General features: G+C 47.6%; 1 protein-coding gene across 2 annotated transcripts in view; it reads left to right on the forward strand.

The window, feature by feature from the left end:
- Positions 1-13,772, forward strand: part of DAAM2 (dishevelled associated activator of morphogenesis 2) — a 266,918-nt gene extending 253,146 nt beyond the window's left edge. For both annotated transcript variants that reach the window (XM_030557288.1, XM_030557289.1), the window contains 2 exons: positions 3,713-3,883; positions 6,468-13,772. In XM_030557288.1, coding sequence (XP_030413148.1) covers positions 3,713-3,883; positions 6,468-6,683 — 387 coding nt within the window. In that variant the 3' untranslated portion in view covers positions 6,684-13,772. The remainder of the gene's footprint in view (positions 1-3,712; positions 3,884-6,467) is intronic.
- The last annotated feature ends 373 nt before the right edge of the window (positions 13,773-14,145 follow it).

Consider the following 14,145-nt stretch of genomic DNA (forward strand, 5'->3'; position numbering starts at 1 on the left):
GGATTTCTTTCCCCTTCAATGTAGGTTGGGTGGTGGTGCTTATGCTGTTCCTCTCCCAATGTCAGTCCTAGTGCAGTCATCGGAGTTGCAGGGGCTTCTGAGGCTGGATCCCAGAGTGTCTCGCTCATTTCCTGTTTGGGCTACAAACTGCACAGCTCCTGGTCTCTCTCACATTATATAAAAACACTTAAGTAGGGAATGGGCAGCTGGATTGTCACCCCATGGACCAGTGCCGTCCTTACGATTTATGGTGCCCTAGACGGGATTATTAAACTGGTGCCCCTGTGCCTGTCTTGCTCTTAACAACACAAACATAAGCTTACAGAGCTGGAAAACTTGCCACATGCATGTTGTTAAAACCAGTGTAACTTAATGAAGCACTCCGTAATGCTGATGGACTAGCACTAAAGAAGTAACACAATATAGAAAAAATTCTGATTTGACAGAATGATGCAAATAATATAATTTTTTTAATTTGTCAATATTTTATTGGAAATTGATATGAAGAGGTATTGAAACAAGGATTTGTTTTCAATTAAAAGCAATCTTTCTGGCTCTTTTGGCTGCAAAATCAGTAATAATGTCATCGTATGACAAAGACAAAGTGATGTCTTGTTCGGCTGCAAGAACAGCAAGACCAGTCAAGTGTTCCTGACTCCTTGTAGAGCGGAGATCGTTTTTAATGAGCTTTAGTTTTGAGAAACTCCGTTCTCCTGATGCTACTGTTACAGGAATTGTCAGTAGAATATGAGTGGCAACGTACACATTAGGATATATGTCAACAAGTTTGCTGGTATGAATAAACTGTACAGTGTCCATCATCAATTTTGTATGTGGCAGCATTGATGACAGTGTACTCAATTCTTCGTACAGTTCAAGTCCATTTAAATCAAAACGATCGCCGTGCTTCAGGAGGCTCTCTAGGTCAGGGGTCCCCAACGTGGTGCCTGAGGGTGCCATGGTGCCCACAGGGGCCTCTCAGTGCACCTGTGTACTGGCCAGCGGATGAGCATCCGCCGAAGTGCCACTGAAATTCGGCAGCATTTCAGCAGCAACACCACTTGCCGCCGACAAGCATCATCATCCAGAAGCGTCGCCGCTGAAATGCCACCAAATTTCTGCTGCATTTTGGCGGAGGCTCGTCCACCGCCACGGTCCTTCGGCTGACACCCGCCAGATGAAAAAGGTTGGGGACCACTGCTCTAGGTTCTTGCACTTTGTCATTAGTTGCTCTTGTTTTCCTATTTCATTGAATTTAGTCCAGCTCAGCCCACCTACCAGCTGAGTAAATGGAACCCCAGGCCGACAGCGGGTTGAGTGGCTCAGGCAGGATCTCGGCTGCCGGCTTGCTCGGCCCGATGCCAGCCTGGGGTTCCTTAGGGGTCCCCAGGCCAGCAGTGGATGCTGAGTGGGGCCAGAGGCCGGGACCCTAGGTGGCAATGGGGCAGCAGGCGGAACCGCAGAGCAGCGGCAGGCTGAGCCGCTAGGCCCACTGCTGCGTGCCATCAAAAATCAGCTTGCGTGCCACCTTTGACACGTGTGCCGTAGGTTGCCGATCCCTGCTCTATACACTAATAAGGAGATGAGCATATTACAGTTGTTGGAGGGCTCTATTTAGCAGTAACAGGGATATAGGAAAGTCAGTCAACATTTTTTGTTTCTCTAATGAAAACTGGTCCACTCCCTTCTCCATACCAAACTTGTCACAAATAAATTTTTTTGGGCTAAGATACTGATTTTAAAAAAAATGTTGAAATTGAATTCAGGATTGTTAGCAAACATTTTTGGCGAACAAATTTGTTAAATGACAATCTAAATGGAAACACAGTACTGTTTTCAGGCTTGGCTAATCCCCCAGCCTGCTGGTCCAACAGCTGCAGTAGAGGGGGAGATAGATGGAAAACTGCAGGACCCCAAAATCCACCTCTTTGGGGTGCAGAGTGGTAACAGGTCTGATCACATGCCAATGGGCACCACTGCCAGCACCCCGGACCATGGTGAATTAGCACAGCATCTGATCTCAGGGACGGGGCACCCATGGAGCCACAGCAGCTCATCCTGCCCTGCGCAGGTCCCCCCGGATGAGATGGATCACTGCCAGCCCGGGAGAGAGATGTACTCCCCAGCTAGAGTGACCAGATCCAGATGTCCTGATTTTATAGGGCCAGTCCCGATATTTGGGCTTTTGTCTTATATAGGCACCAAATACCCGCACCTAGGGTGACCAGACAGCAAATGTGAAAAATCAGGATGGGGGGTGGGGGGTAAATAGGAGCCTATATAAGAAAAAGACCCAAAAATCGGGACTGTCCTTATAAAATCCGGACACCTGGTCACCCTACAGGTGAGTTCCTTCCTCCCCCTTCCCAAAGACCCCAGCAGCCAATCCCCTCCCTCAGACTGTGTGACATTCGGCTCTCTCGAAGACCCAGCTGCCTCTCTTACATGCTCCACTGCTTCCCATCTGTGCGCCCGGCAGAGCAGTGCCCCCAGACCTAATAGTGCCCTAGATGACTGCCTGTTCTGCCTATGGCTAAGGATGGCCCTGCCATGGACCAGGACTGTTGTCATTTGTATTAATAGGGTGTGCACCTGAAACACTCTGTAATGATCACATGCAGTGAATCTATAGCCTGCAAGAGTCATGGTGTGGTTTGACGGAGGTGTGTCTGTGGGGAGGGTATGAATATCTACACTGGGGGTGTGTGTAGATACGTATGTGTTGGCTGAGAGTGCCTATGGGTGCTAGTGTGTGCGTGGATCAGTGTTGGGAGCAAGAGTATCGTCGAGAGGGCGTATGGCTCTGTGTGAGTATCGGCAGCAGGGTACGTGGGTGCGTGTGAGTTTATGGCTGTGGATGAGTGGATGAGTATGATGATGTGTGCGTGTACTGCTAATGGTGTGTCTCTGTCAGAGCTGCAGGGCTCATGACCCAGAGCCAGGCTTTGCTGTGACTTCACCACTGCCAGATCAAGGCTGCCCTGTTACTGAAGTCATGCCAGTTGGCAGCCTCCAAATGCTTCCTATAGGCTCAGCATTTGCCTTGTAAAATACAGGCCACTTCTGATGTTTCCGCTCTCTTTTAAGTCCGCCTGGGAAAGCTGGCTGCTTTCCTTACTCTCCTCTCCTGCCCTGTCTGTTTGCAGCCTGGTTTCTGACAGGCAACTGCTTTTATGTTTGCTCAGCGATCTCCACATTGATGGATTACACCGCAAAAGGCCAATGATGGAACAGACCGTCATGTTACAGCAAGAGTCCCTTAACCCCAGCCATGTTATCAATTGACCCAGAGGGGAGAGGTGGGGGAGGAGGCTGATGTGATCAGGCACAGTTTAGCACTCATTCCCTCATTGGTTACAGTGATGTGCTGAGGTGTGGCTGGACAGCTGCTCTCTGAAATGACTCTGTGGCCCTCAGGCACTGGGCATTGTTTTTTTTGACATGGGTGCTTAGCTGGTGCCCTCCAAATCTGCCTGCAAATGCCAACTGGCTAGTTAGGGGAGCATCTTCTTCAGGGTGAATTTAGGGGAGAGATCAAATGGGCTTTTCTTCGCTAGCAGGGGATTGCGGAGGTGATTTCTCATTGGCCACAAAAGAACCTGAAGAGGCTTGAGTGTGGTGCAAAGCCATCCCTAAGCTTTATCTCCTTGACCCCCTTGAACAGCCCCTCTAATTGCCATGCTCGTGTTCTGTTCTTTTCCCTGTCTGACAGTACGCCAAGGCGCTGAAGCATTTTGGAGAGAATGAGGGCAAGATGCAGCCAGATGAATTTTTTGGCATCTTCGACACCTTCCTGCAGTCGTTCACAGAGGCCAAACAAGATCTGGAGAATATGAGGAAGAAGAAAGAGGAGGAGGAGCGCAGGGCACGCATGGAGGCCATGGTGAGAACCTGGGGGAAGAGGCATGGGGGAGGGGATGCCTCTTTCCTTGTTCTCAAGAGAACAAGGCCAAGTGAGACGATTTCCTTGCTCATGTTCCATCCCTGCCACTGCTTCAGACCCCACCTCTCACTGTCTCCTTTGCTCCCGCAAGCCTGGCTCTCCTCCACCTGTCCCTCATTTCTCATCTCCTCTCCCGGCTGCCTGTCCTCCCACTCCCCCTCCTGCCAAAGTGCTCCTTGGCTGTGTGCTTTCCCTCCCACTACAGGCCTTGTAACACAGCGTTCTCAGTCATCAGGGGAAACATCTGGTGGCTGCCTTGAAATCCCAGGGCTGACAAGAGGGGCTTCCAGCCCCCAGGGATCTTTTCTGCACTCTTCTCCCCCGAAAAGGTTGTGCTGCCCTGTCAAACCAGGGCATGCTGTCCCAGCCCCCAAGCTGCTTTCTTGACATCTGGGTGCCTCCCTCCCCACAGCTGGAGGTTGCCATCTGGCTGTTGGGCTGCCTCCCCTGCACAGTCCTTCTTTAGGACTGATATTCCTGTTTTGAAGCACTTGGCACCAGATCTCCCTCAGTCCTGCCAATTGGGCTGCTTTCGTTCAGACTGGATTATCATCTGTTCTGTGCCTGTCCCCAGACAGTGTGTTGTGACATAGGAACACACTGGTGCCTGCCTTGCAGATACCAGCAGCCTTTCCCCTGGCTGCCCTCAATGCCTTAGTTACTCAGGCTGCCTTCAGCCCTGACAGGGCAGGAGAACGTGCATGCATCATTGATTCTCCTGTTGAAACTCTGATGTGTGGGTCCCTGGGGGTTGGGGTGAACTAACCTCTCCTGTTCCTCAGGCCTGAGAACAGCTCAGCATTCCTCTACCTCCTTTTGTGCTGCCAGCACTTTAATTCCAGCAGCTACTGCTACCCAGGGCTTGCTTAGTAGGATTGCTGCTTTGAGCTTTTTTAATTATTATTTTTATTTATTTATGTTTAAACTACTCTGTTGGCTTGGTTCAGAGGTGGAGGGGGGATTAAGGAGAAATCCCAGGACTTCAGCATCATCCTTAGAGTTGCTGTACGAGGGGATTTAAAATGCCAGTACTTGGCATCGATTTATTAGTGCTTAGTATTTAAAAGTGAAGTGGTTCATTGTTAAAGTGTGGATATTGTAAGTCACCAGCACTGAGATGCCTCAACAGCCTGGGATAGCAGAAGATCTGCAGGTCAGGGGTGTGGGGCATGGGCAGACCTATGTGTGGGGAGCCCAGGGCTGGGATAGCAGGGGGTGCTGCAGGCCAAGAGTGTGGGGCACTGAAAAAGCTGTGTGTGGTCAGAACTGGAATAGCAGGGGATGTTGCACATTGCAATTTAGGTTTATTTCCTGTGTAGGTTGGTGGAGGAGGGGTATGTTCCCATGTCCCGTATTCAAACTTGATGGGATCCTTCTTTCCAGAAAATCTTTCCCTGTTGTAACCCACTTTCCTGAATGCTTCCTATCAGCCACCGTGCTTCAGGGAAGAGGTAGTGCATAGGACCCCTTCACTGACTCAGAGAAGGGTTGTAGTTGATATATGGAGGTGCATCTCCTGCATCCCAGGGGCTGACACAGAGAATGAGAGCATCGCGGTTGGGTCTGTGCTTGTGGGACAGATCACCAGTCCTAACCCAAGGAGCCAGCCAGTGCAGGGAAGCTTAGATGGATGTTAGCGAGACAAACTCATATGGCCAGACTCCTTGCTGGTGTCACTCCTGGGAAGCAGGGCATCACCCAGAGAAGAACTCGGCTAGTAAACTTTAAAAATAAATAAATAAATAAAAATTGACTGTTCTTTTTCATCACTGATACTGTTAGTTGACTTTCTGCATCTTCAAGTTGGACAGTGCAATTTGGCTGGTCTTCTTCACTTTTTGTTTATAATTGGCATCTCTTTCTGTTGACTTTGTGTTCCCATCATTGTAAGAGACTGACTCCATCCTAATGCATATGATTTGATTGAATAACCACATTTCTATTCCTATTTGGGTTTATTAGCACACCCTGTGCTTAGTTTGGGGCCTAAGCTACATCTGTCTATACTCTCTCCTCTTTTCATCTATGGGCTGGACTGTAACCTTCCAACCCAGTCTGAATAAGGTGTAGCATGTAGCTGCCACTGCCCCAAGAGCAGGACATGAACCAAATTGTAACTCTGAATTTGGTCTCTGCTTCTCCCTTGCTCCAGGAGGGAAATATCTGCAGATTACTTGCTTCCCCCTTTAATGCTGGGTTCAATGCAGAGCTGTGGCATTGGGGGGCAAGGAAGGGTAGACAAGGCTCCACCCACTCCTTACCCCCTGCACAGGAAAATAGAGGAGCAGCCCAGTATGGCTGCTATCACCCACACAGGCTCAGGCATAGGATTTGAGGGGGTTTCTTATGCCTTCTTTCTCCTCCATGTGCAGCAGGGCTCAGGACTGAGCCCCCCTCTGTAATCTAGCTTTCCACATTATGGCAATCACTGTAGTATCTTAGTGCCTGCTTGACAACGTCCCTTAACAATACAATGTTCTGTCCAGCCCCAGCCAAGCCTAAATCCATGTGTCTTCCTCAACAGCTGAAAGAGCAGAGGGATAAAGAAAGGCGACAAAAGAAAGCAAAGGCCGGCAGCATCTCCGAGGAGAGTGGAGAGTTCGACGACCTGGTGTCAGCCCTCAGGTCGGGCGAGGTCTTCGACAAAGACTTATCCAAGCTCAAGCGCAACCGTAAGCGTTCAGGGAACCAAGGCTTGGAGACGAGTCGGGAGCGTGCGGTGACCAAACTAAATTATTAACAACAAAAGGAAGGAGGGGACGTTAAAAGAAATAGAACAAACACAAAGAAGATGATGACGAAGAACAAATGAAGAAAGATGAATGTGTGTGACAGCAATTGGCTGATGGTTGCCCCCAAGGGCTCCCCCAGCCCGTAGCTAGAGATGTTACCTTTTCATGACCAACTTTCCTCCCGTCCCACACCTCCCCCATGCGCCTAATGTGGAATGGCTGTAAAAGTGCCTCTGTGGAGCCAGCAGGGTTTGTGACTGGGCCATTTGGATCGTTGGCTGATTTGCTTCTGGGAGTCTTGCCTCCAAGCTCAGCAAAGGCCTGTTGATGACAACAGAAAGCACTTGGGCCTTGTGGACCACTCGGCAGCTGGGGGAAGATTGTTCGCTGTATGCCAAAGTACAAACAAGTAGTGTTCTCCATCTGTTGAGACTAAGCAAGACCATAACATCTCAGGCTGGCTCTGAACAAACCTGACACCTTCTCGAGATCTGGAGCAACCTTCGGGAGTTTGCCATGGAGTTCCTTTCCAGAACTGGATTTATAAAGAGTCATTGATGAGAATCTGAAAAATGCTTTTGATCTCATGTACTGTGTATTTTTATTTGTGCTTTTGTGGCCTATAGTAGCCAAAGCAAATGACGCTCAGAGGGGAAGGATGGGGTTTGGAAATGAGATGGAATCCTGTCTCGAAATCCATAATCAGAATTGATGAAACCATTTACAAAACTTCTTTTTTTGAATTTTTTTTTTTGTTAAAGCCATTTTCTGGAACCTGTTGAAGCTTCTAGGGATGTTCTAGAACCTGAAAAGTTGGGAGAGAGTGAAATACATGTTCTAGAATGGGTGCTCTACGTTGGAGTCTAGAAAATGAATCCACAGCCGATCGGGGCCAGATCCAGATGCTCTTAGAGCCTACTACCATTGCCCAAGGGTAGGAGGGTAATAGCCACCCAGTGCTGATAATTTCACACTGCTTTTGCATCATTTTGTTAGTGCAACCCAGTGGAAATTGGGAACTGTATGGGATCATCACAAGGTCCTAAATAAAGACAGTTAAACGAGATCACTGACAATGGAAATGGGATATTTTTTTCCACTTGGTACCAGCTACAACTTTATTGGAACGAACTAGAGCTTGCATCTAGGAAGTTGGCCTTCTCAGCAAACCCCTGTGGGAACCATAAAACATCATAATATGTGATGTCAAAGGACAGCCATGTTCCCCAGGGTCTTTTCTACTTGGAAGATGATGTTTGCAATGAAGGTGCCATAAACAAGACAGGAATTAATCAGGAGGACACAGATCTGAATGGGTCGAGGGCTTTGAAAATTAGTGTTTAATTAATAGGAATGTTTGTATTAAAAAATAAAAATGTAAAGCACACAGCCAAAAACAAACAAGCCAACAAGAAAGACACTGACTATTTTGTTGCTATGTCTGTTCACCTTCACGACTCTAGAAATGAGACTAACTTATGCAAGTTGTCACGGTTTCATTTGTCTTGTCTTCCTTAAGTGAACTTTTTGGTTATCTTTCCACGGAGAGAAAAAGGAGGAGAAAGACAGTAGTATTCTGGATGTGATACTAGATGAGAGAAAGAGACCCATCTTCCGCAAAATATGCATTAAAAAACAAACAGCAGGAAATCTTGTAGAATCTGGAGGAAGTCAGAAACAGATCAGTTCGTCACTTTAATTACTTGGCTTTATTTTTCTCCAAATGTCACTTAATCTCAGGCTCAGCATTGAGTCTGCAGGACAAAACTCCATGCCCCAGGCACACTGCCTGATCAGTATTATATTCAGACAACATCGGGGAAACACACTGTGGAGGTTCTCTGAACTCTTGGAAGGTTAAATAATTATGTAAACTATGGAGATAAGAAAAAAAGTTTAACTGTAATGTTTACTGTATTTTGAGTCTCCCACCCTAGAATTTCCCTATTGATGACATTCCAGACCACTGCACCTCTGCAGAATACTCATGGTGAAGAGTTGGTATCTTACAAGAGCTGCGTGCATTCTCCTTCAGTATTATTCCCTTCCCCCTTGAGGATTAGCAGTTAACAGAAATGTCCATTGTGGCAGACCCAGGCACCTTTTAGGAGAGAGATTTTGTATTTTCATACCGGGTTTTGAAAGTTTAAGGAAAAAAAAACTTACATTTGTAAGCAATTTTTTAAAAACTCCAAAATAGATTTTTAAAAAATGTCTTTTTTTTGTAAATTACATTCACAAGCTTCTGCTGCCTCTGTACTAGATCAGTGCTCTATTCCAACACTATTTTCTTAAAGCATGCCATATAACCCACCCTGTGAGAGCCATATGAGATTGTCATAGGTGCCAGATTGGTATACATTGAGTTTAGTGTTTGGTAGTCTCCAAATTCCAAGTCTGAGATTTTTAAGGATTATAAATATTGGGATTTTTTTAACCTGGTTTATCTTCCCTGGTTTTAGTGCTCACTCACTAATTCAGTTTAGTACCAAGGTCAGATTTCAGCCCTGGTGTAAGCAGGTGTGACTCCATGGTTTCACTAGAGTTGTACCCTCTTGGCCCCCAGTCTAAGACTAATCCATTTTTATAAGGAAAATTCAACAGGGGTTGAGATATCAAAGAGAACTCAGCTCAGGGGAAGAGCCTTGAATTTATGAGCTAACATCTCCCCACCCTGTACTTATCACCAGCAGGCTTGTGTTAGGCTTTCTGACACTAGTCACCTTGCACTGCCATGAATGTAGCAAAGGCAGAGAGGGGGAGGTTGTTACAAAGAAACCCACTGTCCATTGATCAGAATTGCACAGTCCAGCCCAAGGTTTGCAGAGATCTCTGTACGAGAGAGTCGAAGGGAGCCAGTGAAATCTTCCAGCTCCCAGACGGATGCACAAAGCACATAGGGCTGTACCAGGCAGCTGTGGGCCGTGCTCTGGATTTAGATTATTGTGACTGAAAAGCCTTCAGGAGCCCATAGATTGACTCTAGTTCCATTTTCTCAGCATCAAGTGTTTGAGTCTCTGATGCTTTTTTGCTTGAGTCTCTGATGCTGGATCAAAGTTGCTTTTTCAATCGTAAGGCACCTTCAGCATGGTCCCTATCTCTGATCACTTACCCCATAGCAAAATGTTCTTGGGAGGAGGCCCCTGGTGAGGTCTTGGACACACTAGCGTTGAGTCATGAAGTTTGGCAGCATTTCCTACCACTGACAGGTGGCAACAGGGAGAAAGGCCTGTTAACATGTTTTCATGGGATGCAAATTGGCTGGCCACATGGGATGGAGAGCAGCTGGCCCTGCCCTGGGGCTTACCTTCTTGCTGGGACTACATTCCATCTTGATTTTAGACGTAGGGGTGCTGTGACTCAGTGCGACTCCCTTGTGCCATTTAAACACAGCTCTCTGGAGAGCCGCTAACTGGCTAAGAAAGGAAAATGAAGGTTGTGCTGCCCTGCCTAGTCTTTGTTCTCAAGTGAATGAGTTTGTTTTAGCAGGGTCCCACAATTCACAGGATACGGGCTGTAATCACTGACACAGTGACTGGTGCTTGCTGTGAGACCGTAAGAACCCGTAGGAGCTCCGTTCTGGGCTTTTGGTTGGTGGTTGTTTTTTCTCTTGGCTGAGTCTAGGAGCCAGCGTTTCCTAAGATTTGAAATAAAATGTCCATTTCCATTGAAGAAGAGGATACAAGTGTTGGAATTGAAGGGGGAGAGAGAGAGAACAGTTAAATGAGAGGGCTCAGTTTGCAGTGCTTTCCCAACTTCCCATCTTCTCCAATCCCTGGGATCTGCTCCCCCATCTGAGACTTGCCCTGCAATGTCTTAGGGGCTCTGCTGCTTTTCCCCCATCCCCTGTGCTCCTCTGTATCTTGGCTCAGCCCGGCCCTGCAGCATCCCAGGAGCTGTCCCATCTCCAGCTGCTCTGGTCCTAGCTCAGCCCTGCCAGTCCACACTAGCACTCCTGCCATTGCAAGCATCAGTGGAGTGCACCAAGCTACAGCTGTGGAAGGGTTTCCCTGAAACAGTCAGGGTAGGTGCAGCCTCAGTTTTTCCCTTGTGGGGACCCAATGGCATGTTCACCTTAAAGGGATCAGCTGCAATCACGGGAGTCCTGCATGTCTGTGGACCTGCCCTTGATCTCACAGCTCCCGGACTTGCTGCTAGAGCCAAAATCTTCTCAGCCATTGCCTTGGTAATCCCCAAGTGCCTCTCTGCTGTCCAGGCCTTGCTCCACCCCACTCTGATACCTCCATGATCCTTCTGGGTAGGGATGTCTGTAGCATGCACCCTGGGGTAGCATGTTGGCAGGTGGAAAGCAGCAGCCCACAGGAGGGCAGCTTTAAGTATCGCCTCTTTCTTAGCTTAACAAAGGCACCTCCTGAAGCCTTCCCAGCAGCTCTTTGAGTACTTAAACCCTACGCCAGCAAGAAGGATTCAGCCACTTTCCTAAAGACCTTCCTGCCAGCCCCAGAGGGATGCTGACAATGGGCCCACTATGCACTAGCAAATCCTAGGGAAGGAAAGGCAATGGTAAACAGATCAGGAAGGCCAGGGCATGTGCAAGGTGCAGAGGACAAGCTCGCAGGAGAACCTATCCGGGGCAATTACCAATAGACCTTGGATTTGGTTAATCCTAGAGTCATACTGCTGCAAACCTTGGCAGAGGCCTCAGGCAGTGAGAAGTTCCCCTACCAGGGAACTAGGTTACAGTGACGCAACATAGCTTCAACTTCTGCAATGAGGCAGCTGTAAGGGGCCAGCCCGGCCCCAACAGTGGATAGGCTGAACAGACAGAGGTGTGTGCCAATTGGCACTCTCCTAAGCTTTTCCCACCAGCACAGCTCGTCTGGATCCGTGGCAGAGTTGTCAGCCCAACTGAGAGTAACATTGCCTGTCCTCCCTTGAGCCAAGTCCCTCTCCTGGAGTCTCACTGCTACAGAAGAGTGTATCTTCTATCTCCTTAAATCTGGCCCCCAGGGTCCAAGTCCATCCTTAATTATCTCCATGGAAGCCCATTATTGTTAAGAAGGTTGCCCCAGGGGGCCACAGAAAAGTTATTAGCACAAGTGCTCAGTCAAGTCCCTCCCTGGCTCGCTCTCTCTGGTCTGGGTCACACTTCTGAATCAGTCACATTTCCAGAGACCAGGACAATTGACATCAAAGCAGCTCCACAACATGGGAGCAGAAAGGCCAGTCCACATTCTGCAGCTGACTGAAGATCCAGGCACCAAATCCACACCCCGCCCCAGTGGCGGCAGCAGCAGGACTAGTGCTTAGTGGCTAGAGACTTTCCAAGGGGAAGATGACTTGGGTGTTCTTCAGAAGCATTTCTGTAATGTGCTCGGGGTGTCCGAGGAAACGAGAGAGGTTGTGAGGGGCCTTATGGGAAAGATACGACGTGGGCATTTCTGTGACGGTCAGCTCTTTGGAGGAATGTTTCCTCTCTCCAGGTGGGCTCGCACTCTGAGCTGGGTAGTGGAGGGGGAGGCGTGTGTCCGAAGTGTCTTTGAGGGGAATGGAGACGGGTTGTACAGTTCATGATGTACATGATGTATGCAGTTTTGTTTCTGGGTAATTTCTTTTTATTTTGGTTAAATGTTTTTTAAAAGAATTAAGGTTTTTAGGAAGCTCTAGGGGGAAGCTGTAAATCTGACACCTCTATTTATTTTGCCTTATTTTAGTTTGCTATGTTTGCATGTATGCACCGCACTACAGCAAAGACTATTGAGACTGTGCCAGGGCATTACACCAGCTAGCCGGTCTGCTTGGCAATTCCGGGCTGGGCTGCATGTCAGCAGTTGGAGGGGGCAGGGAGGGAGCGTTCCCTGGGGTTTTGTATCTCCATTGGCCCATGCCTCCCGAGCTTTTTCTTTTAGACCAATTACAGCTCTGTTACTTTCATTCACATTGTGATTTTACTTTATCCGAATCCCGAGCAGTGGGCTAAAAGGTAGCACTCTCCTCAGACTCCGCCCACAATCCCCAGTGGAGCAGGATGCTTCTACAGAAGTGCTCAACACAGAACAATGTGTCCTTTACATGATCATCATTAGGCTTCAGAGTTAACAAGTTGCTGAGACAAACAGAGACAGTCCTCACCACTCTGAGCTATCATTCCTTTCTGACTGCAGTCTCTTGGAAATAGCACTTTTTTTTTTTTTTTTTTTTTTGCACATTGGGGAGATTTTCTTTACAACTGTAAGGGTTAGATTTTTTTTGTTGTTTAATGTAAGTTTAAATCCTGCACATACATCTCCCATGGATTGGCTCCACCCAACTACTGATCCCAATGGGCAGTTTGATTAAGGCTACTTAATCCTTATGGGATTTGTGGCAAAAACAAAGCTGTCCACATTTTGCCTAACATAGCACCTGTGAACTCGTAGGGCTACATGTGTTTGCCAGCGCAGAACAGGAGTATGGATTCTCTAATGGTGGTGTCTTTAAGATACTTGGGAGAGTCATAAAGCCCTTCACTATGTTGTTCTCATTCTTGGAGGAACATTCTATAGATCTTTACGGCCAGATTCTTCTGTTAGTAGGATAAATCCAGATCCGATGAGGTCAGGTCAGTCTGCCCTGGATTTACACCAATATAACTGGGATCAGCATCTGACTCCATTAGTTTGCTTTTGTGTTGCCTACAGCATGTTCCATAAATTCCATACAGTACATTGTTAGAAGGGCTTATCACCAGACACAAGCCCTCTGTGCCCAGCTAATGTCCCTCCTTCTAACCGCCATCTGGAAAGGCTTCCGAAAAAAAACATCACAGTGCTGAAAGGAAACGTCAGATGTTTCAGACCAGTGCTTGCTCCTGGTAGGACCTCATCTCAGCCAGCTGTCTCACTTCCTTGCATTAGGTTAACTTGAAATTTGCTGGCCACTTTTGGATTCCCCCACATGCTAAATTAGAAGGCATAGTGCTGCCTGCAGGAGCTGGAGAGAGGTCCGGTGCTGCTGTAATGCCTTAGTGTATCCTCATTTCTTGGTCAGTTTAAGACTATAAATGAATTAAATGTAAAAAACCTGTAGTGTCCTTTTTATCTGCACCTTTTTATAAGAATATACTGTAATACTTAAAAAAAAAAATTAAAGATATATTGCCCCCACTTTGTTGCAGTTAATTATTTAATGGTTTAATTTTCCATGTGTTTTTATTGGATGTCAGCTGGTCACATTTGATTGATAGGTGTGTGGGGGGTGGGGAGGATGTTCTCAGGAAGAATCCCAGTTTTGGGCCCCTTCATGGGAGGCACTGTCTCTCCATGACCTTTCTTGGGCAAGAAGACATGATTGAGAACACTCTCTTTGGAGCCCAATGGTTACACAAGGTGTCCACTGCCCACTCTTGAGACAGTACAGCCTTGTTTTCTGTTACCCCACCGCTGCAGGGATTTCGGTGCTAGGACCAAGCAACAAACCAGGACCAAAACTTACGCTTCTCACATGGCATTGCTGAGTACTAGCCACCAG

Source organism: Gopherus evgoodei, chromosome 3 (genome assembly GCF_007399415.2).
Source record: "Gopherus evgoodei ecotype Sinaloan lineage chromosome 3, rGopEvg1_v1.p, whole genome shotgun sequence".
Classification (NCBI taxonomy): Eukaryota; Metazoa; Chordata; order Testudines; family Testudinidae; genus Gopherus; species Gopherus evgoodei.